The 26,279-nt window shown below is 39.1% G+C and overlaps 2 protein-coding genes across 6 annotated transcripts in view; both read right to left on the bottom strand.

The window, feature by feature from the left end:
- Positions 1-7,684, bottom strand: part of msi2b (musashi RNA-binding protein 2b) — a 145,482-nt gene extending 137,798 nt beyond the window's left edge. For all 5 annotated transcript variants that reach the window (XM_037267496.1, XM_037267494.1, XM_037267498.1 and 2 more), the window contains exons 1-5: positions 7,465-7,684; positions 6,791-6,831; positions 6,580-6,661; positions 6,341-6,425; positions 1,009-1,050 (exon numbers count right to left, since the gene is read on the bottom strand). In XM_037267496.1, the coding sequence (XP_037123391.1) occupies positions 1,009-1,050; positions 6,341-6,425; positions 6,580-6,661; positions 6,791-6,831; positions 7,465-7,526 (312 nt within the window). In that variant the 5' untranslated portion in view covers positions 7,527-7,684. The remainder of the gene's footprint in view (positions 1-1,008; positions 1,051-6,340; positions 6,426-6,579; positions 6,662-6,790; positions 6,832-7,464) is intronic.
- A 12,216-nt stretch (positions 7,685-19,900) lies between these two features.
- Positions 19,901-21,750, bottom strand: LOC119132357 (gap junction gamma-1 protein). Its single transcript, XM_037267537.1, has 2 exons — positions 21,676-21,750; positions 19,901-21,141 (listed from the first exon to the last, which is right to left on the bottom strand). Exon 2 carries the CDS (start codon positions 21,131-21,133, stop codon positions 20,039-20,041), a length of 1,095 nt encoding a protein of 364 aa, XP_037123432.1. The 5' UTR covers positions 21,134-21,141; positions 21,676-21,750; the 3' UTR covers positions 19,901-20,038.
- Positions 21,751-26,279: the final 4,529 nt, after the last annotated feature.

The raw sequence follows: 26,279 nt of genomic DNA on the forward strand, positions 1-26,279 counted from the left end.
CTTGACTTGACCTTTTTAAGGACTTGGCTTGACTTGACATAATCTGTGATTTGACTTGACTTGACTTGACTTGCCCAAGAAAAAAATGACTTGGGACTTACTTGAGACTTTAAGGTTAAGACTTGAGACTTACTTGAGACTTGCACATGTGTGACTTGGTCCCATCTCTGGTTTACATTACATAAAAACATGTCAGAATGCGTACCCATGAGTGGCAATTTTAATTATTATTATTCCTGAACTCGAATCTCCAACTCAGCAAGGCAGATGAATTTTGTAAGCCAGACAAAATTGATGCATGTTTTGTTGTACATTTACAGTATACAGCTGAGAAGCGCCGAGAGAACACCACTCTGGCGTTACTGTGGCAAGCTCAAAATTCCGACTCTCAATTAAACACACCGCAATGTCTTCCAACACCGAAAAAATTAGGTTTGCTCAATGTGAAAGATAGAAGGAGCAATTTTCAGTCATTTGTAACTTTTTTCTCCTAGGTCTTGTAGCATGTACTCAATGATTGCTGAATTAACAATATATCTTCAAATAGATAAAAAAGTTGAAAGAGGTACATTTTTTTAACCAACAGCTTTGTTAGTAGCCAAGCAGTACTTGTTATAGTGTTCAGAAATATGGTGAAAAATGCAACCAATGCATCTCAAGAGAGCGAGAAACCCCAGCACAGCAAAGTTTCATGATTACTTTAACTTACTATACAAGGGCAAATTCACCTGCACACTACGGCAACTTATAGTTCAGATAAAACTCATTAAATGTTCTTTTCAATGACGTAAAATCTGTGACTTGAAAAAATTCCAAGATTGTAACCGATTGTATGTTCAATGCATATAAAAAACTACATATATCTGCAACATTGGATAGACAGCAGCCATTCATACCCAGTGTCTCAAAACTCACCATGTACAATTACCATTACAGTATCCCATACAATTTAACAGTGACTGCATCACAAGGAACAATATACAGTTCTTCAAGTGGAAGTCACCTTACCTTGGGTTGAGTAGGTCTGGGAAAGGCAACTTTTGGGTCAATCTGAAGGAAGAGTATAGGGGAAAATATTTAAATAAGCTCGCTTGCAACCCTTATGTCGGCAAGTGGTGTAGAAAATTGAGAGAGATGGAGATTACATCATGATTCAACATCAACAAAACAGAAACTGCACATTACAACCAAACGAAAGACACAGTGTTAGAGGCAATTTTAAATTGATTAGGCTTCACTGCCAAACCAATTTATCGGTATTACTAGTATGTATTTAGGCTACTGGATTTCTCTTCTTTTTCTGATTTCTTATCTTGTGTCTCATAGTTCAGAATGCACCAATAACCAAGTGATTTCCAAATGGACTACATCTGGGTCGGTTTTAAAATGTCAATGGCAAGGAAAAAAAACTGCTTTGGAAAATACTTCCAAATCTGGGTAACAAAATCTTGTACAAAAAATAAGACATTTTTGTATAAAAAAAATACTTCCCGTTACCTAAATCAATGCACTTCTTGGATTGGCTGCATCCATCCACAGGATTTCCCCACACAAGGGCTGCACAATATATTGAAAAAAATATCAATATTGCAATATTGGCCAATGCAATATGCATATCACAAAGACATGCAACATCCTGTGGAATGGTATGCTTTTATCTGAATTTGACCAGTCAAACTTAAATCTGCATCGCTATCCAATAGTTGAAAATTATCTACAGTACCGTATTTTCCGCCCTAAAAGGCGCACCTAAAAACCTAAAATTTTCTCAAAAGCCGACAGTGCGCCTTATAGTCCAGTGCGCCTTATATATGGATCAATTGATGAATTTGTTGATCCATACTGGTTGTACACAGTGCTCTGCCAAAATGTGTCAGTACGTTTTAGTACGACTAGTAAATTACAAGGTCGCATCGCTTCCCAACATTACGGCAACTGTAGTCAGGGGGCGTCACCGAATAGCTGTTGTACCCGCGAGGCTATTTCATTTAAAAATAGGCTGCTCCGTTAATGTTTCGAGTAAATTTACGGATTGATATGGAAGGGAAACATAGGTAAGCAGTACCAATGTGTTAGATCGAACTTTAGTCAGTTCCGATCATTTTATAGGAGATCGTTTGAGAAACGCGATTGTTTACACTTTGCTGAGGCTCATGGGAGATTGCGAGCTGAGGCTCATGGGACTTTGCGGATGGCTAATGCTATAACGATAGCTGCTATACGTACCAGGCTATTTCATGTCAAAATAGGCTGCTCTGTTAATGTTTCGAATAAATCTACGGATCGATATGGAAGGGAAACATAGGTAAGTAGTACCAATGCGTTAGATCGAACTTTAATCAGTTCCGACCATTTTATAGGAGATCGTTTGAGAAACGCGATTGTTTACACTTTGCTGAGGCTCATGGGAGATTGCGAGCTGAGGCTCATGTGACTTTGCGGATGGCTAATGCTATAACGATAGCTGCTATATGTACCAGGCTATTTCATGTCAAAATAGGCTGCTCTGTTAATGTTTCGAGTAAATCTACGGATCGATATGGAAGGGAAACATAGGTAAGTAGTACCAATGCGTTAGATCGAACTTTAGTCAGTTCCGATCATTTTATAGGAGATCGTTTGAGAAACGCGATTGTTTACACTTTGCTGAGGCTCATGGGAGATTGCGAGCTAAGGCTCGTTGGACTTTGCGGATGGCTAATGCTATAACGATAGCTGCTATACGTACCAGGCTATTTCATGTCAAAATAGGCTGCTCTGTTAATGTTTCGAGTAAGTCTACGGATCGATATGGAAGGGAAACATAGGTAAGTAGTACCAATGCGTTAGATCGAACTTTAGTCAGTTCCGATCATTTTATAGGAGATCGTTTGAGAAACGCGATTGTTTACAGAGGGCTCGTTGGTTATTGGCTAGTGGATGCATACCGCAACCCTAGTCAACCTCAGTTTGTTGCAGTATAGCTTCTATTTTATGCGCCGGTGCTATTTTAATCCGGTGCGCCTTATATATGGACAAAGTTTTAAAATGGGCCGTTCATTGAAGGTGCGCCTTATAATCCGGTGCGCCTTTTAGGGCGGAAAATACGGTAATTACATTTGATTGGCGAAGACTACATTGAGCTTGCTTATTTTGTTGCATGAATAATTGTCATCCTTTCATTGGATAATAAAATCGTGATTTCTTTAGGTGCATGCTAAATATCACATTGGTATTGGCATCGCTATATTCAACAACCAGATTGCATGTTTTTCCAACATCGTGCAGCCCTTCCCACACACATGAAGATCTTTGGTTGTAAGTGTTTAATATGTAAGACTACTGGCCTTGTTTCAAACACTACTATCAGTACAAATACATTCTTAACACACCTCAGACAAGGATAAAATGTCTGATAAACTTATATGCAGGCTTGTGTGTAATGGAATACATGCACTACCAGCGTTACATTTTCAGAATACAAAAAAACCCCAAAGTAATCGTATTCTGTTAGGGGCGAACTGGTGATATATATATATATATATATATATATATATATATATATATATATATATATATACACACACATACAATATTATACTATATATACGTATATATATATATATATATATATATACACACACATACAATATTATACCATATATATATATATTATATATTATATAATATATATATATACGTATATATATATATTATATATATATATATATCACCATGACGTTCTTATAACTGTTCACAACTTGAACAAAATATTTATCCAGGCTCACCCTTCACGTTGGTATTGTAGTTCATATGACTGTTCACAAATTGCTTAAATTGCAAAATAACACTTTGGACTTGGTATTTTGTCTGTTGGAGGTGGTATTGCAGGTCCTTGAAGCTGCTGGGGGTTTTCTCTGCTTCCAAGACAACCCTTGGTTGACTCGAGCAGAGCTTGGATGAGGTTTGTCGTGATCTGGGACCTCAGTGTCACTGTTTGAATGTATGTTATAAATTTCAACATCAAGGTTGTTTGGATTAGCTCTTGCTGTTTTTTTTTGTTTTTTGGGTTTTTTTTTGTTACTACCAGTGGCTCATCACCATCAAGGCTGAAGTCAGACTCATATGCTTCAGGAATTTCCTCAAAATCTGAATCAACAACTTCATTGAATCATCCAGCCACCCATCCATTGTGTACTGCTTATCCCCACGGGAGTCGTGGGCATGATGGAGCCTATCGCAGCAGTCATCGGGCAATAGGCGGGGTACACCCTGAACTTGTTGCCAGCCAATCACAGGGCACACAGAGACGAACAACCATTCGGACACGCACTCACACCTTTGGGCAAGACGCAATCACACCTATGGGCAATGTGGCATGTTGCCGTGCATGTTTTTGGGACGTGGGAGGAAACCTGAGGCACGGGGATACCATGCAAACTCCACACAGGGAGGGCTTGATGGAATTGAACCCGCAACCTCTGAACTGTGAAGCGGACATGCTAACCAGTGCTTCACCGCGCCGCCCTTCATCATGTACGATTATGTAAGAGATAAAAAGCCCGATCAGGAAGACAAACCATTTCAATGGCTTCTTTGACTGAATAAAACTTTCGTCAGCCTGCCATAACACGTCGCAAATCCTCCAAAGTATTCTTTAAGAACGTTAGCTAAAGATGCTTTCAGTCCAACAAAGATCTATATTAATATGCTATATCCCATGGAATTTAGTCCCCATTAGTTTTGCTCACTGCGCAGTCAAATGAACATTATAATATACCATTGCCTTTGATCAAATCTGCCTCTGATAGTGTGTAATGTCACTCTAAATTATTAGATTTTTTATAGGCTATACCCTCAATGACACCTCAAAGTAATAAGTACATACCAGTGATAGGAAAATAACCTTTGTATGGACTTTTGCTCAAATATAGGCAATAGATAAAGAATGTGGTATTCATTAGAACATGTCCGGCCACACAAATCTGCCATGAAATTGAGCTGCCCTAACCTATAGGAATAAAATCTACAAATTTGCATATAATGTACGTCTATATGTCCATGCTTCATATTATGCAGTATTGGTTTCAAAATAAAAGACATTGGTTGCGATACTTACATGAAATTGATGACGAGAAAATCAATTTCAGTGAAACAAAAAATGCAGACGTTTTGAAAGTGAAAGAAAACGCCACCTAGTGACCTATTGGGAAACTGGTTGTTGCTATTGCACAACAAAGTTCTGCAGTGATACTTCTGAGTGAAAAAAGGTGAAAGATATGAATGTGGATTAATTAGGGGGTTAAAATTTAGTTGTTCCATATCTGCGCATGTATGCATGCATCTGCATATGTACTTATGCACACACGTACACACACACGCACACACACACACACACACGCACGCACGCACACACACACACAAACACACTCACATACATACATATACATTCACCGTTTAGACTGTGGTCGCATTGCAAAAAATCTGATATGTATACAATCTAGTACCAGATTTTAAAAAAAAGAATTACATTTGAAAAAAGCGGAGGGCGGCACTCAAACAAATGCAGTCCTGTTAATCCTATTATCAGAATACATCAAGATCAATTTCTTTAAACTGTATAGCTATGGGGGCACTTGTGGGGCACTGGTTAGCATGTCCGCATCACAGTTCGGAGGGAGCATGTTCGATTCCACCTCCGACCCTCCTTGTGTAGAGTTAGCATGTTCTCCCCGTGCCATAGTGGGTTTTCTCCGGGTCCTCCAGTTTCCTCCCACATTCCAAAAACATGCTTGGTAGGCCGATTGAGCACTGCAAATTGCCCATTGGTGTAAGTGCAAGTGCGGATGGTTGTGCAAGTGCGGATGGTTGTTTGTCTTTGTGTGCCCTGCGATTGGCTGGCAGGGTGTCCGCCGCCTGCCCAATGACAGCTGGGATAGGCTCTAGCACCCCCGCGACCCCCGTGGGGACAAGCAGTACAGATGATGGATGGCTGGATGGCTGGATGGCTGGATGGATGGATGGATGGATGGATGGATGGATGGATGGATGGATGGATGGATGGATGGATGGATGGATGGATGGATGGATGGATGGATGGATGGATGGATGGATGGATGGATGGATGGACGGACGGATGAAAATAACGGAATTGAGCCGCTCATGCGGTCTTCAAGAAATTAAACACAGGTCGCATATGGGCAAAAAAATTGGAATTGAGCAGCTGTCTGAACGTTGTCTTAGAGGTATAATTGAATAATAAAGATTAAGATTAAACAGATGGCGATGTCTAGTGCATGTTTGCATACAGGTGAAAAACATGTTGATTGATCACGCAGTGAGAATAAAGAGGTAGACATACCATTTTAGAGTCTAACTCATGATGCGGCTGTGCCAAGACGTTATCTACGCTGGCAGAATCTGCAAAAGTGACGAAGCCAAATCCCCTATTAGAAAATAAAACCACATGTGATTATATTTTTATACACTAATTGCATTCAAAACAATTTGACATAAACATCTTATTTCAGTTGTTGTTTATAGTTGTTGTTTATTCTCCCAAAAAATATTACTGCATGCGTGCGTGCGTGCGTGTTATACCTGGAACGTTTTGTTGTTGGGTCTCTCATTACCATACATTCTCTGATTTCCCCAAATGTATTAAAATAATGTTTAAGGCTGTCTGGGGGAGAAGAAAGATAATATTGGTTACCATAGTTATTTATGAAACGTTAAACGTGTGGGTTATAGGGTTAACCTAAACATTTTAAGAAAGAAAAAAAAAGATCCCCAGCTGCAAGCGTTACCTTACCTGGTGATGTTTGCCAGCTGAGCCCACCGATAAACATTTTTCTGTCGAGGAGAAAGAGAAGTCAATACAAGTGTCAGATCAGTCATGATTGAGTAAATATAACTCCGCAATTGACTAGGTGAAGTGAAAACTGGAGTCCAAAATAGAAACAACGCAACTGCCGCCAGCGAGAGAGCCACAGATGAGCAAGCAGTCGAGTGCCAGCTGTTACCCAGTCATCATCCTAACTTCCATATAAAAATTTACAGACTAAAATCTCCAGCTCCCTGGCGAAGGCTATTTGTGCAGTGACATAATTATAGTACAGTTACAGCAAGTAGTTAGTAATTACCGGTACAGATAGAACTCAAACAGCTTCCACCTTTCTGACCCCATGCGCTCAAACAGAAACCAAATATGTTTTATATTACAATGCGGTGACGCGAATGGCATGTTGTTCAACTTCAAGTTTGTAAAATGTCTTAATTGCTCCTCGACAGTCAGATTGATGGCAAAGAAGTAGCAGATTTTTAATGGAAGTTTAATAAACCAGTTCTAGTAAGCCCGCAGCGATTGACGTAGATCTGCTGTAAACAAGAAAGACGCGAAGCCGGTGAAAGTTTCAGAGTATTATTTAAACATGTACATATCATTTAATTGAAGACAAGGATAGAGTTGCGTGGGAGCAACCTTACCCCGGGTCGTGTTGCGGATCGATCGGGTTTGCAGACGTGACTTGGCTGCCGTCTCCCTCCATATCTGACCTCGCAACAGAAGGACAAGGATTACTGACTGGCTCGAGTCGATATGATGACTAGAGGTGGAGGAGCGTTCCGTCACACGTGGGATCACGTCAGGTTGGTCATCCCTCTACGGTCAGCGGTTCCACTTCTTCCCCTCGGTTTTCGGCAGCCCGCCCACATCAATATTTACAGCCACACGCATGTGCATGCAAAGGGGCGGGTTTCTTCTGTCACAAAGTCAAGTGCAGTTGCACTGTACAAGTGTCAGGTAATTAAAAATATAAATAAAGTAGAAATACAGATTAACAAATATTCCCAATCTATCAATTAATCAATTCGTTGGTTTATTTTATTGTAACAATACTTAATATGCTATTTACTGTACACTCTCCAATGTTCAACTGATTACATACAATACATTTCAAATTCAACACTAGCTCATTATTACAGTGCAGTTTTATTACAGTATAATGTATTGGTTTATACAACCCTTTGAGGACAAGCAGTACTGAAATGAACAAATAAATAAATACATAAATTATCTTATTTGCTAATATTGTGTTAACCTAAAAAGTTTTAACCTCTTGAAAACGTGAAAATCCAGGTAATAAAACCATGCAAACATTGTTCTTTGTGAAAGCAATACACAACCTTAGCCTGCAGTTGTGTACCATACCTATGAAGATCTGAGAAATATGACACTTTGCCATGTACCGTATTTTCCGCCCTAAAAGGCGCACCTAAAAACCTAAAATTTTCTCAAAAGCCGACAGTGCGCCTTATAGGCCAGTGCGCCTTATATATGGATTGATTGATTGATTGATTGATTGATTGATTGATTGATATCTTTATTTCGAACATCCAAAACAAAAAAAGAAAAACAAAAAAACAAAAACAAATAACACTCTAAAGTGCCACATAAGTCCATACAAAACCAACAAACAAAAAAATAAACCAACAAATAGAAGTAAATACATTAAATAAATTAAGTAATTAGTAATAATAATACATAAGTAAATAAAAAAATAAAGAATGCTCGAAAAGGAGTAGGAGGAAGCATAGCTTTTTAGATTCCTACCCCTTTCTCACTTCATCCATTAAACCAACGATTCAACATACTATACTGTAATTCTACAATATAACACAAGTAGACAAACTTGCACACTTATTGTTCTGTTTCATTTTTACTTGTGTGTAGCCCTTTGGCACTCTTAACCTTTGTACCCGCTAAACAACATATTTTTATACATTTTTTTAAACTGGTGGATATTTGGACTTTGCTTGAGTTCCTCACTTAGATTGTTCCATAGTTTGACCCCGGTTATAGTTATACAGAAACTTTTTAAGGTTGTTCTTATGTTTAAGATTTTGAAGTTGTGATTCCCTCTTAACTTATAACCTCCCTCCCGATGCCTAAATAAGTTTTGGATATTATCTGGTAGTTGTTTTGCTTTTGCCCTATACATGATGATTGCTGTTTGATAAGATACTATGTCAGTGAATTTCCATAGTTTGGATTGTATGAAAAGTGGATTTGTGTGTTCCAAGTAGTTGACTTTATGAATAGTCCTTATTGCTCTTTTCTGCTGAATGATAAGTGGCTGTAGTGAAGTTTTATAAGTATTCCCCCAAACCTCAGCACAGTAATGCAAATAGGGCAAGACTAGAGAACAATAAAGTGTACGAAGTGAATGATAATCCAGTAATTCTTTTGCTTTGTATATGACAGCCATGCTTCTTGAAATTTTAGACTTTATGTTTTTGATGTGTGGCTTCCAACTAAGCCTGTCATCCATTATAACCCCAAGAAATTTGTTTTCCTGCACCCTTTCAATTTCATTTCCATCTATTTCTATTCGTATCTTTATATTCGCTTTGCCAAATACCATAAACTTGGTCTTACTTACATTTAATGATAATTTGTTCCAGTCGAACCACATTTTTATTTTTTTCATTTCCTCATTCAGCATTGATTCCACTTGTTGGATGTCATCACCTGAACAAAAAATATTTGTGTCATCTGCAAAGTTGACGAGTTTTAGTTCTTTAGAGACTTTGCACATGTCATTTATATACAAAATAAATAATTTAGGGCCTAAAACTGACCCTTGTGGAACACCACAAGCTATTTCCAGATATCCAGAACAGTGATTACCCAACTTTACATACTGTTGCCGTTCTCGCAGATAATCCTTTATCCAGTCTAATACTAATCCCCTTATCCCATATTTTTCTAATTTATTGAATAGTATATTATGATTAATTGTGTCAAAAGCTTTTTGGAGGTCAATGAAAACTCCTACTGCATGTTGTTTGTTGTCTATTGCATCTGTGATTTCCTCGATTGATTCCATTAATGCCTGTGCTGTTGATCTGTTTACTCTAAAACCATATTGGTTCTCTGCAAATAATTTATGTTTTTCCAAAAATCCATCCATTCTACTGTTAAAAAGCTTTTCCAATATTTTTGAGAGTTGTGGCAATATTGAGATAGGTCTGTAGTTTGTAAAGTTGTGTTTGCTCCCAGTTTTATAAAGAGGAATGACCTTAGCAATTTTCATCTTCTTTGGGAATGTACCAGTTAAAAATGACAAGTTACAGATGTACACAAGTGGCTTTGAAATCCCCTCAATGATTTGCTTAACTAACATCATATCAATCCCATTGCAGTCGGTAGATGTTTTATTTTTACATTGTTGCACAATGTTAATGATTTCATTTTCATCAACTGCCTTCAAAAACATTGAGTGAGGATTCCTTTCTATTAATTTATCTCTGTTGCCTACATCTGACGCTGGAATCGGTATGTTTTTTGCTATTTGAGGCCCAACATTTACAAAGAACTGATTAAAACTGTTTGCCACTTCTTCCATATTATAATTTTCAGTATCATTTATAACAAAATATTTAGGTAATTTATGTTGTTCGGTACCTTCTCTAATAATGTGGTTTAGGAGAGTCCATATCCCCTTAATATTATTTTTGTTATCCTCTAATTTATTCTTATAATATTCTTTCTTACTTAATCTTATAATATTAGTTAATTTATTCTTATATCTCTTATATTTCTCTTCAGCGCCTTCTGTTCTCTGTTTTATGAAGTTCCTATAGAGTAAATTCTTCTTTTTACAGGCATTTCTTAAGCCTTTCGTCAACCATGGACTGTCCTTATATTTAGTTTTTTTATTATATTCCTTGATTGGACAATGCTTATTATATAATGAAGTGAATATAGTCATCAATTTATGGTATGCATTATTTACATCTTTTTCTTCATATATTGCATCCCAGTTCTGTTGCATTAATTCATGTTTTAGAGTAGCAATTGTCTCATCTGTCCTAATTCTTCTTTGTTGTTTATACACCCCAATTTCAGATTTGAAATTATTGTCATATACTGTAAACACTGGAAGGTGGTCAGTAATATCAGTAATTAATAACCCGCTTGTTGTCCTGTTTTCTATTATATTGGTGAATATGTTATCTATCAGAGTAGCACTCTGTGATGTTACTCTCGTGGGTCTAGTGATTGTAGGAAAGAGACTCAGGCTATGCATTAAATTTAAAAAATCATCAATATTTTGTTGCTTATTTGGGTTTAATAGATCAATGTTATAATCCCCGCAAATAAAAATATTTTTATTGCCTTTTTGTATAATCACACTTTCTATCCATTCTGTGAATGTATCAATGCTAGAACCAGGAGCTCTATAGACACAACTTATAATAATGTCTTTTTTCTTTTCAACACAAATCTGTATCGTGAGACATTCAAGAAGATTGTCCACCACCTGTGTCATAGCCTCTACAATCTTGAATTTCATATTCAAATCAACATAGATTGCAACACCACCCCCCGCTTTGCTCTGTCTGTTGTTGCATATGAATTCATAGCCTTCCATCTCAAAGTGCATTCCCTTCTCAGTCGTAATCCAGGTCTCAGAAATAGTTATTATATTAAATGATTGTTTGAATGTGTTTAAGTAATCCCGAATGCTACTAAAATTTTTATATAGACTCCGGCTATTGAAATGGATAATAGATAGCTTATCTTTTGTTAAGATGTCCGTATTGTACTGATCATTGCTGTAATAATAACATGTGTTGTTTGTGGTGGAGAAGAAATTATTGTCTGGGTCGATGTCCTGATCTATGTCCAGAGTGCTGCTTTCACTGTAATCAAACGTCAGTTGGAGTTGTTCATGTTCTTGTATCCACTGTGTTACCTGTCCATTGTTGCTTGATGTAGGTTGAGTAGTGTCCCTGAACATTATGTTTGTGTTTTGTGTTGTTACCTCCATTCAGTTCCAAGTCCACTCCAGTTGAGGATACTTATTCGAGCTTTTCCAGTTCCTCAATACTCCTCACCATCAGTATCTTGGCCTCTTCTGGTGATCCATTAAGCTTGATGTATATCTTGCAATTTCTGGTCCATGTACTCTGTATTTTTTTCATTCTTCTCAAGTGACGTGCTTTCTTTGCCATATCCGCATTGGTCTTTGTCAAATGTTCATTTATGTAAATGTCTGTACCTTTGAGCAACTTACCCTGTTTTAGAAGTGCAACTTTGTGCTTCCTGTTGACAAATTTCAGAATGACTGCAGGCTTGTCGTTGCTGTTTCTTCTGGGCAGTGGATGACATGCTTCGACCTGGTTGGAGTCCATAGTTATTCCTTTAGTTTGCAGAAACTCAGCTACCTGTTGCTCGGCTGAGCTTGCATGTTGCTCACATCCATCGTTACTTGCCGTCACTGCCCTTGCATAAGATATAGGTTTGATCGCTATTCCCGTGATGACAATGTCATTTATTCTTGTGTATTGCTCGATGTCCGCTACCCGACTTTCAAGGTAGGCAAGCCGCTTGTCCTTCTCAGCATTGAGCATACGGAGCGTCTTTACCTCTTCCACCAGTGCCAAGATGTTTTTCTGCTGCATCCTTACAGCAGAAACTTCTTCCGAAAGGAAGTCAAGTGACCTTTTTATGTCCTCGACCTCCTCCGTGGACATGGTTAGGTTTTTTTTCGGCCCCATATTGCTCACGTTGGTCGTAGCTCTCTTTGACAGCTCAATCAGCTGTTCTCCGGTAAATCAGCTGTTAGCAGTCTGCTAACAAACTTGCGGGTTCGGATTGATGAATTTGTTGATCCATACTGGTTGTACACAGTGCTCTGCCAAAATGTTTCAGTATGTTTTAGTACGACTAGTAAATTACAAGGTCGCATCGCTTCCCAACATTACGGCAACTGTAGTCAGGGGGCGTCACCGAATAGCTGTTGTACCCGCGAGGCTATTTCATTTAAAAATAGGCTGCTCTGTTAATGTTTCGAGTAAATCTACAGATCGATATGGAAGGGAAACATAGGTAAGTAGTACCAATGCGTTAGATCGAACTTTAGTCAGTTCCTATCATTTTATAGGAGATCGTTTGAGAAACGCGATTGTTTACACTTTGCTGAGGCTCATGGGAGATTGCGAGCTGAGGCTCGTGAGACTTTGCGGATGGCTAATGCTATAACGATAGCTGCTATACGTACCAGGCTATTTCATGTCAAAATAGGCTGCTCTGTTAATGTTTCGAATAAATCTACGGATCGATATGGAAGGGAAACATAGGTAAGTAGTACCAATGCGTTAGATCGAACTTTAGTCAGTTCCGATCATTTTATAGGAGATCGTTTGAGAAACGCGATTGTTTACACTTTGCTGAGGCTCATGGGAGATTGCGAGCTGAGGCTCGTGAGACTTTGCGGATGGCTAATGCTATTGCGATAGCTGCTATACGTACCAGGCTATTTCATGTCAAAATAGGCTGCTCTGTTAATGTTTCGAGTAAATCTACGGATCGATATGGAAGGGAAACATAGGTAAGTAGTACCAATGCGTTAGATCGAACTTTAGTCAGTTCCGATCATTTTATAGGAGATCGTTTGAGAAACGCGATTGTTTACACTTTGCTGAGGCTCATGGGAGATTGCGAGCTGAGGCTCGTGAGACTTTGCGGGTGGCTAATGCTATTGCGATAGCTGCTATACGTACCAGGCTATTTCATGTCAAAATAGGCCGCTCTGTTAATGTTTCGAGTAAATCTACGGATCGATATGGAAGGGAAACATAGGTAAGTAGTACCAATGCGTTAGATCGAACTTTAGTCAGTTCTGATCATTTTATAGGAGATCGTTTGAGAAACGCGATTGTTTACAGAGGGCTCGTTGGTTATTGGCTAGTGGATGCATACCGCAACCCTAGTCAACCTCAGTTTGATGCAGTATAGCTTCTATTTTATGCGCCTTATAATCCGGTGCGCCTTATATATGGACAAAGTTTTAAAATGGGCCGTTCATTGAAGGTGCGCCTTATAACCCGGTGCGCCTTTTAGGGCGGAAAATACGGTAATCTTTGTTACAATAAAGAGGTCTAAGAAATGTTAGTAACAAATATCTCAATCTAATTATAACTAGGTGGCTCGGTGGCGCACTGGGTAGCATGTCCGCCTCACAGTTAGGAGGGTGTGGGTTCGATCCTCCTACTCCGGTTTCCTCCCACATCCCAACAACATGCTTGGTAGGCCAATTAAGCACTCCAAATTGCCCTTAGGTGTGAGTGCGAGTGCGGATGGTTGTTCGTCTCTGCGTGCCCTGCGATTGGCTGGCAACCAGTTCAGGGTGTCCCCCGCCTACTGCCCGATGATGACTGGGATAGGCTCCAGCACGCGCGCGACCCCCGTGGGGACAGAGCGGTACAGAAAATGGATGGATGGATGGATAATTATAACCATCAACCAAGCTAAGGTATGCATTGTTATTACATTTGTTTGACATGGGCAGTCCAACACAATTTGGGCCACCTTATTTCAAGCAACTTGTAATTTGAATGAAGTATTTTCACTTGCAGTTAGCCAAACGACAGATGTATAATCCAAATATGAGAGTACTACTCATTAAACTAAGTACTAATGAGTTATCAACACATCCGCCACTTTTGGGTTCTGATTCAGGCTCCCGGCTGGCTTCCTGTCCATCCATCCATCCATCCATCCATCCATCCATCCATCCATCCATCCATCCATCCATCCATCCATCCATCCATCCATCCATTTTCTGTACCACTTGTCCCCACACAGGTCACTGGCGTGTTGGAGCCTATCCCAGCTGTCATTGGGCAGTAGGCAAGGGACACCCTGAACTGGTTGCCAGCCAATCGCAGGGCACACAGAGACAACCATCCACACTCACACTCACACCTATGGGCAATTTGTAGTGCTCAATCGACCTACCAAGCATGTTTTTGGGATGTGGGAGGAAACCGCAGGACCCGGAGAAAACCCACTCAGGCACGGGGAGAACATGCAAACTCCACACAGGGAGGGCCGGAGGTGGAATCGAACCCACACCCTCAGAACTGTGAGGCGGACATGCTAACCAGTGCCTCACCGTGCCGCCCCTATAGCTATACAGTTTTAAAAAAATGATCTTAATGTATTCTGATAATAGGAGTAACAGGATTGCATTTGTTTGAGTGACATACGCCATTCTGGATGGAAATATTGAGTAAAAAAAACGAGGCGTTAAAAATAGTTGAGAGGATTTAGTTACGTAAGGTACATGATGTGCTGAGTCATCTAACTCACTATTTCCCCTCCTCTAAAGGGCTAGAAAGATTTTATTAACAGGTTTGTTTAAATATTGAGAATGAGATACAACTGTATAGCATGATCACTCCTATTCAAACAATATAACAACTTGTTTTAACAATAACAAGGAAGGCATCAACACAATCATACAAAAAAAGCTGATTTTGAGACTTATTTTGTCTCCTCCAGGTTGGACTACTGCAACGCAATCCTCATCGGGATCCCTGGCAGGAGCATTCAAAAGCTTCAGTATGTCCAAAACAGCGCTACTAGGGTTCTGATGAGGGTGCGGAAACATGAGCACATTATCCCCATCCTTCACACCCTCCACTGGCACCCTGTTCACCTCCGTATAGTATACAACAATCTCCTGCACAACCACCACTGTGTCCACGGTGATTGCCCCACCTACCTCACTGGCCTCCTCACACCATACACCTCAGGCAGAACGCCGTCAGGCCAACAGCACCGTCCCAGGACACGACTCAAGACCATGGGGGACATGGCTGCTCCCCGTCTGTGGAACGCCCTCCCAGACCATCTTAGGGCCCCAGGAAAGGAAGCTTTTAAGAAAGGTCTAAAAACCTATTTATTTTGGAAAGTATACTCCTGTTAGTTTTTAATGATACTTTATTTGTTACATTACCTTTTTATCCTACTGCTGTAATTTTACCTGTCCTGTGTTCTGTAGCACTTTGAGATTTGCCTTCAAATGTAAAGTATAAATAAAATGTATTATTATATCGGTCTTAAGACATTTATTTTTAAAAAAGCATTTCTGTAGCACTTTGAGATTCTATGCAATATAAATATAATTTATTATTTTTATTTTTTTTATTTTTATATGTTTTACATATTTGGTATTTTAAATAATATGTAGTAATCACTTTTCCTACCACTGTCATTCCATCCATCAATCCATCCATCCATCCATCCATCCATCCATCCATCCATCCATCCATCCATCCATTTTCCCTATCCCTTATCCCCACAGGTGACAAATCAAGTAATGCACACAATGTGGTTGGATGGTGAGCTTGTAAAGAAACATTTACGTGAATCAGAGCATTTGTCATTGTTGCAGAACAAATGAAAAGCAGGTTAGCATCTCCCATTTCAGCATCATATTATACAAATGCACCGGCACACCAAACTATACACCATCAAAAATATGTACATATGTACAACATAGGTGTCAAACTCAAGGCCCCGGGGCCCGATACGGCCCGTCACATAATTTTACGTGGCCTGCAAAGACAAATCTTGCATCGACTTTGTATCATTACTAAAATTAAAAATCGTCTTCACTTTTGAAAAACAGATATTGCTAGCAATTTATATTACCATTCATCTTTTTAAATGATTTGAAGAGTATTTACTAGTCCCTGATTTCAAAACTAGTTATTCATCAGTTTGTTGTGTAGCCTATACTGTATGTATATAGAAGACATTGACAGTCATAATGGCACTCCGAGGGAAACTATGACAACAATGTGGCCCGCGACAAAAATGAGTTTGACACCCCTGATGTACAACAATCCAAAGCAAATCTAACATTGGGCACTGGGCACCAATTGCGGTATAAGAAATTCCTTCCTAGTTCATCAACCATATATCGGATACCTGCATGACTCTTTTCATCAACAGGAATGTCTTTCTTTTTCATCATTATTTGTAGACATTGTAAATACACTGTCAGAAGAAGGGTAGTGCATTTGACAAGGTACAACATTTTGTGATGTACACTACAGGGTTCATAACTGAACTCCAAGGTACAAATAAGTTTTGTTTATGGTTAGAAAGGGTATATGTAAATGGTCCAAACAGGCTAAGGGACTGTGTCTGAGAACAGGTAGGATGGATTTTTAAACTTAATCATAGGTTTCTCGATAATATTACAGACTGGCTAAGGTGAAGACTGTTTGTCACATAAAAATAGAAAAAAATAGAAATGCCTTCCTTAATTATAATGTCATGTAATGATTTAGTCAAAACTCAATTGAACTTTACTTGGAGAGTGCTGCACAACAAACAGAGGTAAGAAAGTGCTGTACAAGCAATAAAACAAAATAATAATGAAAAAAAAATAACCCAATAATTACCGTATTGGCCCGAATATAAGATGACCCTGATTATAAGACAACCCCCTCTTTTTCAAGACTCAAGTTTGAAAAAAGACTTTTTGAACACCAAATTTAATTTTTACACAAAAAATAATTACATCTGAAACAAATGATTATAACAATATGTTCGAGAGAAAAAGCACGTTATTTTGCATCATTCAAATCATGCAAAAACTGTCTATCACATCTTAATATCTGAACATTTAAATAGGTAAACTAAAGTGCAATCACATTTGTAAATGAATGGCTTCTGGTTTTTGAAATGTAAATAAACCAATCTACTGTGATAAAACAACAAAATTGCATAAACTGCATTAACCATCAAAGTAAAGTCGAACTGTAACTGTAGTCTTGAAACAAATCTGAATAAGGAAAAACATTGCAATAAAATAATGCAAACTGCTACCGCTATTTTTATTTTTCTTCTTTGTGACAGGGGTTCGCTTTGGCCTGGGGAGTTAAGTTCAACATTCGCTTTGAAGATATCTGGCGTCATAGCATTGTGGATGGGTTAATGTCTAAACCCCGAATGTAAGACGACCCCCACTTTTCAGTCTTATTTCAATGCAAAAAACACTGTCTTATATTCGGGCCAATACGGTAATGAGAATGTTATATTCTAATTAAAATATAAAATGGGGGTGGCTAGCATCTCTTGGAAACCACTAGTCACAGTGGCTGGTAAACAAAAAAAATTAATGTTAAGCCCTCGTTTCATTGTTCTATTTATAAAAGGAAAAGAAATATTGCAAACGGCTATTGGATAAAGACTTAGTCTGCTTCTTGTTATCACTCTAAATTTGTAACGCATTAGAGGATCTTTAAATGTGCCCCATTATGTTTTGAAATTGTAGCTATCGAAATGAAACTGTTACAACTAAAACCTGCCACATGATGGAACTGAGAGCTTAGAGCACCATCTATAGGGACAAAGGTCACGTTGCAACCAAGACAAAATGCCAGTGTATCGATGGCGAGGTGATTTTATTTACACAAATGTATTTTCTCACATTTTTACTGAACACAGATAAGGACAGACTTGGCCATAATGAAAGCCACTGGTTTGAAAACTATATACACTAGTATCTGGTAGCACCTATGAGTGCAAAAGTAATATTTAAAACATTTATTTAGTTGTTTCTATATTGAGGATTTATTTATGTATTTATTCGTTTGTTAATGTATTTATTTATTTATTTGTTTGGTTATTCCCAGTTGATGGAATTAGTTCAAACATCACAGAAGTAAGAATTAACAGTCAAAAAATTCTTTTCATTATCGGTATAATCACTCATCAACCAAAATATAGCGTACATAAAAAAAAATATATATATATATATATATATATATAGTATATATATATATATATATATATATGTTTATATATATACACACACACATATATATATATATATATATATATATTAGGGGTGTAAATCGCGGGTTTTGTCACGATACGATATCATATCGATACAAAGAACCACGATACAATATTTGCCGATATCTTAAAGCCTGCTGTGATTCATTCACGATACATCACGATTAGTGCTCCACGATCGATATTTTTATTTATTTTTTTTAAATAAAAAATATAGAACAATATCCTGATTTATAACAATTCATACGCAAAATCAACAAGGTACTGCAAACTCTTTATTTAGGAAATTACAAGAGTATTGTCGTATACAAAGTGCTTATTTTAACACTGAACTTTATCAAATTCCTATATTTGTTCTCATATAAGTAAAGAAAAAGGAATATTCTTTCTTTTTTTGTAATACCATTAACTTTAAAGTGCATTACTGAACTATTTATTTACAATAACTTTAATTGTCCGTTGAGCCATCTTTTCTTTGGAATCCAAAGTGCTTCCAAACGAATGACTTGAAGCCCAAAGGGGAGCGAATTTCCTCGTCTTCTTGGACACTAGCCATAGCACCAGCCCAGGAGCCGCGTAGTTGTCGGCTCCCCTTTCACGTGCCTGCTCTGCTCACAACACAACACGCCGCGTACTGCTCCCGGAAAGAGGAAGCAAGCAACAATGAACTGGATTTCAAAATAAAGTCGCGTCTAATGTCCGAGGTCAAACACGGCGATATAAATCGATGTTTACGTTTAGCATCGATGCCAATAAATCGTAGAGCATTATATTGATTAATCGATGTGTATCGATGAATCGTTACACCCCTAATATATATATAATTAATCAATTAGTTCAAGATAATTGAACTAATTGTGGTGGCTCGGTGGGGCACTGGGTAGCACGTCCGCCTCACAGTTAGGAGGGTGCGGGTTCGATTCCACCTCCGGCCCTCCCTGTGTGGAGTTTGCATGTTCTCCCCGGGCCGCGTGGGTTTTCTCCGGGCACTCCGGTTTCCTCCCACATCCCAAAAACATGCGTGGTAGGCCGATTGAAGACTCCAAATTGTCCCTCGGTGTGAGTGCGAGTGCAAATGGTTGTTTGTCTCTGTGTGCCCTGCGATTGGCTGGCAACCGGTTCAGGGTGTCCCCCGCCTACTGCCCGATGACGGCTGGGATAGGCTCCAGCACACCTGCGACCCCCGTGGGGACGAAGCGGTTCAGAAAATGGATGGATGGATGAAATAATTGTTCACAAAGAACTCTTATTATGCCCATCACAAATGATAGTACTAAGCTAAAACTATACATACTACATGTTCACCGTATTTTTGCCAGGACTTTAATCTATGAAAGAATATAGTACATGTGAAAACACAACATGAACTTATAGCACAAACACTATCACATGCTATCACAGCCAAGATTTCTTAGTTCGTCCCAACCTGGCCATGTTGGCCAACTTGACCTTCACCTTGTCTATGTTCTCTGGGTTCCTCTTCGAGGTGCATTCCACAGTAGAGTCCGTCTCGAAAGAGACAGCTGGAGCATGTGTGAGCAAAGTTCCTGTTTTCTCTTGAGCCATGGCCGATCGGGTCTGCAGAACCAGCTGACCTCTCAGAGAATGCCTGAGTTGTAGCAGGAGAGGGTTTTGCTTGAAGGGCCTTTTATCTGGATCCTTCTCCTGACTGCAGCAGTTAGAGCAGGCTGAGCAAAGGACACGGAAAATGTACACCCAGCCCAGGTAGTGAAGCTCTGCAATGTTGAGCACAAAGCAGCCCAGGCTGATGCTAAACATAAAGTTAAGGAAAATAGTTTTCTCAGTGGCACGAGACACAAAACAGTCCGTGCGAGTTGGGCAAGGATAGGTTTCACAGCGGTAGAGGTGAGGCACCTCGAAGCCAAATAACAAATACTGGCCCACTAGGAAGGTGATTTCCATGATTGATCGGAGAAACACATGAAGGATGTAGATGAGTAGAACTTGGTTCGATTGCTTGGTGGGATCTTCTGCGAGTGCATCATGACCCTCCTCCAGGAAGCTTTGTTGCACTCTTTCACTCTCATCCCAATCCTCCCTGTAACGAGGACAGTAAGTAGGAACACCCACTCTCATCGCCTCCTTGCCGTCCTTCTGCCCAGCGGCTTGCCTTGAAGGCCTTTGCCTCAGCACCTGCGCCCGTTGCCCATCTAGCTTCTCATCCTTAGCAATTTTATGCAAAACAAATACTATATAGAATATGGATGGAGTGGAGACCAACACAATTTGAAAAACCCAGAACCGCAAATGAGACACAGGTGCAAATGTGTCGTAACAGACGTTGTTGCAGCCAGGCTGTTGGGTATTGCAGGTGAACTTGGACTGCTCATCATTGTAGACAGCGTCTCCCACTAAGGCGACCAGCAGGATGCGGAAAATGAGCAGCATAGTGAGCCAGATCTTGCCTATCACTGTAGAATGATTCTGAACCTCAGACAGAAAACGCCCAAGAATGGACCAGTCACCCATGACTTGACCTTCGATAAAAAAAAAAAGTGAAACATGTCAGTATTTGTGTTTTTTTCCCCTTAGAAAACTTCATATTGATTATCGACTACATCCATGTAGAAGTATATGAATTATGTACTTGTTTGAATTATTTGTTTTTACTATATGATCCAAAATTAAGTTTCTTAGATCTGAAGGAATACTTATTGATACGCTTGTTGTGTATCAACTGGCCCAATCTACAAAGTCACAGCAATTCTTCTTGCTTTGAATGATTTATTTACAATTCAAGTAAACGATGCGCTGTTGGGATGGTTGTACGTGTGTGAGTGCTTGTTCATTTTATTATTAGTTATGCAGCTGTGAAGTGCCAATATGTCTCTTTTGACATGATTATTCTGCAATTGTAATTTAAAAAGAAGTAAAACTCGATAAAGTAGTGCTCAGAACATTTACTTCTGTGTTCAATGACCCTAACCAAAACTCTATAGTTGCGATGCACAAACAATTATGCTTAACTCAGCAAATTAAATGAGGCGAAGCAGAAACAAAGTTTAACTTACCTTCATGTAAACCTGAACTTTCTGGAATAAATCCTTGCAACTAAACTTTGCAATTCATTTTTCTGGCTTGTCAAATCTTGACGTTTGGATGAGGTTGAGCCTGGTAAGGGAGAATAGGCTGACCACACATAATGAACCAGTCCGTTTGAAACTGGCATTGTGCAGTGTGGCTACAAAGGCAGGCAATGTACAGTGCAAAACACAATGAGGGGGTTCCTTTTCTGAAAAGCTGGGAATGGTGAAACGATTCAATAGTGTTTGGAACGAGCTGGAAAGACACAATGCCAGTTTATGTAAAAGCTTTGTGTTTAGCGGCATGCTAAAATAAAAATCATGCATTAATTATCTAAGTGTATTAGAACAACAGGGTTTTTAGGAACTGCAATTTTATGTATTGTGTTTCCATCCACAGCCACTGAATATACAACTGCAGCACGGACAAGATTAATGACAGACCTATTGCATAATAACAGTGAATTTAACAATCGCTATGGTAGATTATAATTTTAGAAGGCTTAACAAGTCCTTAACAAAGTCAAAGAACCTTTCCTATTTTTTTTTCTCATTTTCGTTATGATTTATATTTTACAATTTCTTTCGCTAACAGTGGCATATTGTGAGGACCATTGTGGACTTAAAAAGAGAATGCCTCCCCTAAAAAAGAGCAGTTCATAGAACAGCCCCTCCCCCCTGTATGTTTAACTTTTATCGCTTTGTTTGTTGATTTATGTTCATACTCCTATCCCAACTGCACCAAAAACACAAGTGAAAGATATTGTGCACCTTCATTATTATATCAATTTGCTTTTAAACTGCTTGAAAAAAAAACAAAGGGGACACCAACATTTCAGTGGCTTGATGAACGAATAGTTAGCATTTTCGCCCCACAGTGGTGGATCTTGAGTTTAAATTTGGGCTCCAGCCTTCCAGTATGAAGTTTGCATGTTCTCCTTGCATGTGCTTGGTTTTCTCCGAGCCATGGTTTTCTCACACATTCCAAAAACATTCATAATAGACTAACTAAAGAATGTATTGTAAGTGGGTATCAGAGTGGCGCACTGGGTCGTACCAAAAATGAGTTTGACACCCCTGTTCTAAAGGAAGGCAGGATTCCGGTGGCGGCCACAGTCTATTTTCCGGTCCTTATCTTTTCTGACTGACTTTTGGTCACTTTTGAATTTTGCCTTTGCCCTCACCTCTCGAGGTAGCATAAGGTGGCTGTTCAGGTAGTGCAGCTCAGACAAGATTCTACTCGCAGTGGCAAGAAGCTTTCTTGTGTCTGCCATCACCGTATGTTGGAAATAACCAGAGACATGCCAGTACACCAGGAGATGAGCATGGAGGGCCGTAGGAGAACAACAACCCCAGAGAAGGAACTCTATCTGCTCCTTTGTGCCAGATGAAACAGGAGCAGCACTGCCAGAGCAGTACAAATTGGCATCTAGCAGGCCACTAATAATATGCATGTTTCTGCTCAATCAGTCAGGAACAGAACTCATTAAGGGTGGTATGAGGGCCAGGCGTCCACAAGTGAGGTCTTTGCTCAGTCCAATACCGTGCAGCCCAAACACACCATGATTGGCAGACTCACCATTGGCACCCTGTCAATCACATTGAGCACATGTGACACTTCTGATGGAGTATGAATGAATGAATCTTTGTTTCGAACATGATTTAAAGAATAAAAACAATAAAAACCAAACAACAAAATACAAACAATATATATCACTGTTCGAAAAGGAGTAGGAAGAAGCCTAGGCTTATCCCTGTCCTACCCCTATCCATCACTTAGTTCCAAGTGAGAACATTAAAACTACAAAAGAACAAAAGAAAAACAACAAAAACATCTTATAATCCAAATGTTTAACAGTAGTCACCTTCATTTTCCTCTTTATGGTAATTTGCAAATATCATTCCTTTATACATTTTTTTTTAAATAGAACTATATATCTGCTTTCCTTCATTTTATCTTCTAGCGGCTATCTAGCCCATTCCACACAGTTACTCCATAGGATGATGTGCACCTGCTCCTGAGATTGGTGCGAGCATACCCCTTATCAAAGTTACCTTTTCCTCTCAAATTATATCCATTATCTTTTTCAATAAATAATTTTTGAATGTTCCCTGGGAGTTTTTGAGTCTTTGCTCGATACATTATCTGTTCCAGTCTAAATTTGAATAAGTCCTTTAGCTTTAAAGCATTTAATTTTAAAAACAAATTATTTGTATGATCTCGAAATCCAACCTTGTGTACAATTCTCATAGCTTTTTCTGTAGTATAATTAATGGTTTTAAAGTGCTTATGTATGCATTTCCCCATATCTCCACACAGTAAGTCAAATATGGTAAAACAAGACAACAATACAGAGTATACAACATTCTCTGCTCCAGAATATGTTTTGCACTGCACAGTACTGCAATACTCCTTGCTACTTTGGTTCTAACGTATCTTATATGAGGTTTCCAACAGAATTTATTGGCTAATATTACTCCTAAAAATTTGATCTCATAAACTTGTTCAATATTGACATTATCTATTGTTACTTGAACCTGTGTATCTATTTTACGATTTCCAAATACCATCAGTTTGGTTTTGTCTACATTCAATGACAATTTATTAATGTCAAACCATATTTTTACAATTCAGTTGTAATGGTCTCCAATAGTATCTTTAAGTTATTACCAGAACAGAAGATGTTGGTGTTGTCGGCAAAAATAGTTGGCACCTTACAAATATCACAAATATCATTTATGTACAGAATAAATAATAGGGGGCCCAACACTGACCCCTGTGGGACTCCACAGGTAATGTCTAGGCATGATATATGATTACTAGGGGTGTAACGATTCATCGATACACATCGATTAGTCGATATAATGCTCTACGATTTATTGGCATCGATGCTAAACGTAAACATCGATTTATATCGCCGTGTTTGACCTCGGACATTAGACGCGACTTTATTTTGAAATCCAGTTCATTGTTGCTTGCTTCCTCTTTCCGGGAGCAGTACGCGGCGTGCTGTGTTGTGAGCAGAGCAGGCACTTGAAAGGGGAGCCGACAACTACGCGGCTCCTGGGCTGGTGCTATGGCTAGTGTCTGTCCAAGAAGACGAGGAAATTCGCTCCCCTTTGGGCTTCAAGTCATTCGTTTGGAAGCACTTTGGATTCCAAAGAAAAGATGGCTCAACGGACAATTAAAATTATTGTAAATAAATAGTTCAGTAATGCACTTTAAAGTTAATGGTATTACAAAAAAAGAAAGAATATTCATTATTCTTTACTTATATGAGAAAAAATATAGGAATTTGATAAAGTTCAGTGTTAAAATAAGCACTTTGTATACTACAATACTCTTGTAATTTCCTAAATAAAGAGTTTGCAGTACCTTGTTGATTTTGCGTATGAATTGTTATAAATCAGGACATTGTTCTATATTTTTTATTTAAAAAATAAAAATATCGATCGTGGAGCACTATATCGTGATGTATCGTGAATGAATCACAGCAGGCTTTAAGATATCGGCAATAATCGTATCGATATGATATCGTATCAAAACCCGCGATTTACACCCCTAATGATTACCCATCTTAACAAACTGTTGTCTGTTAGTACTGTAACTTTTTAACCAGCTCAATACTACACCTCTCATCCCATATCTTTCCAATTTATACAATAATATGTTATGGTCAATGGTATCAAAAGCTTTTTTCAAATCAATAAATACTCCTACCACATATTCCTTATTGTCAATACAGTTAGTTATTTCTTCCGTCAAATCCATTAGTGCCATAGTTGTCAGGGAACAGAGACAGGGCTACCAAGTGCAGCACGATCCTTTATTGGCAAAGGGGAAATGGGGACGTAGAACGCTGGACCTGCGGTCTGGCTGGCGTGGCTGAGCAGCAGAGCACAGCGCGTAGTCGTAGTCGGAGGCAGGCAGGCAGGCAGGTGGTCGAAGGACGAGCAAGTAGTCAGGACAGGCGGCGAGCAGAACCGTGGTCGAAGGGCGAGCAAGTAGTCAGGACAGGCGGCGAGCAGAACCGTGGTCGAAGGGCGAGCAAGTAGTCAGGACAGGCGGCGATCAGAAGCGTGGTCGAAGGGCGAGCAAGTAGTCAGGGCAGGCGGCGATCAGAAGCGTGGTCGATGTTCACGGAAGCAGTTGGCTACAAAGATCGGTCTGGGGAAAAAAAGGAAGCAGTGTCACGGGCAGGGTAATCAGACGAACTGACAACCACTGGCAGAACACAGAGAGGTTAAATAGGGAACCTAACGAGCTGTAGCAGGTGCTGGCAATTCCATGTGTAGGGCTTGGCTGGAAGTCAGGTGACGCGGGAACGTGACAATAGTTGTTGATCTATTTGTTCTAAATCCATATTGGGTGTCAGTTAACAAGTTGTGCATCTCAGTGAAGCTATCCAGTCTCACAATGAAAAGCTTCCCCAAGATTTTAGAGAATTTACATAATAGAGAAACAGGTCTATAATTTGTAAAGAGATGTTTATCTCCTGTTTTATACAGTGGGATAACCTTAGCCGTTTTCATTTTGCTTGGGAAGGTACCTGTTTTAAAGGACAAATTACAGATGTATGTCAGAGGATTTA

Source organism: Syngnathus acus, chromosome 13 (assembly GCF_901709675.1).
Source record: "Syngnathus acus chromosome 13, fSynAcu1.2, whole genome shotgun sequence".
Taxonomy (NCBI): Eukaryota; Metazoa; Chordata; class Actinopteri; order Syngnathiformes; family Syngnathidae; genus Syngnathus; species Syngnathus acus.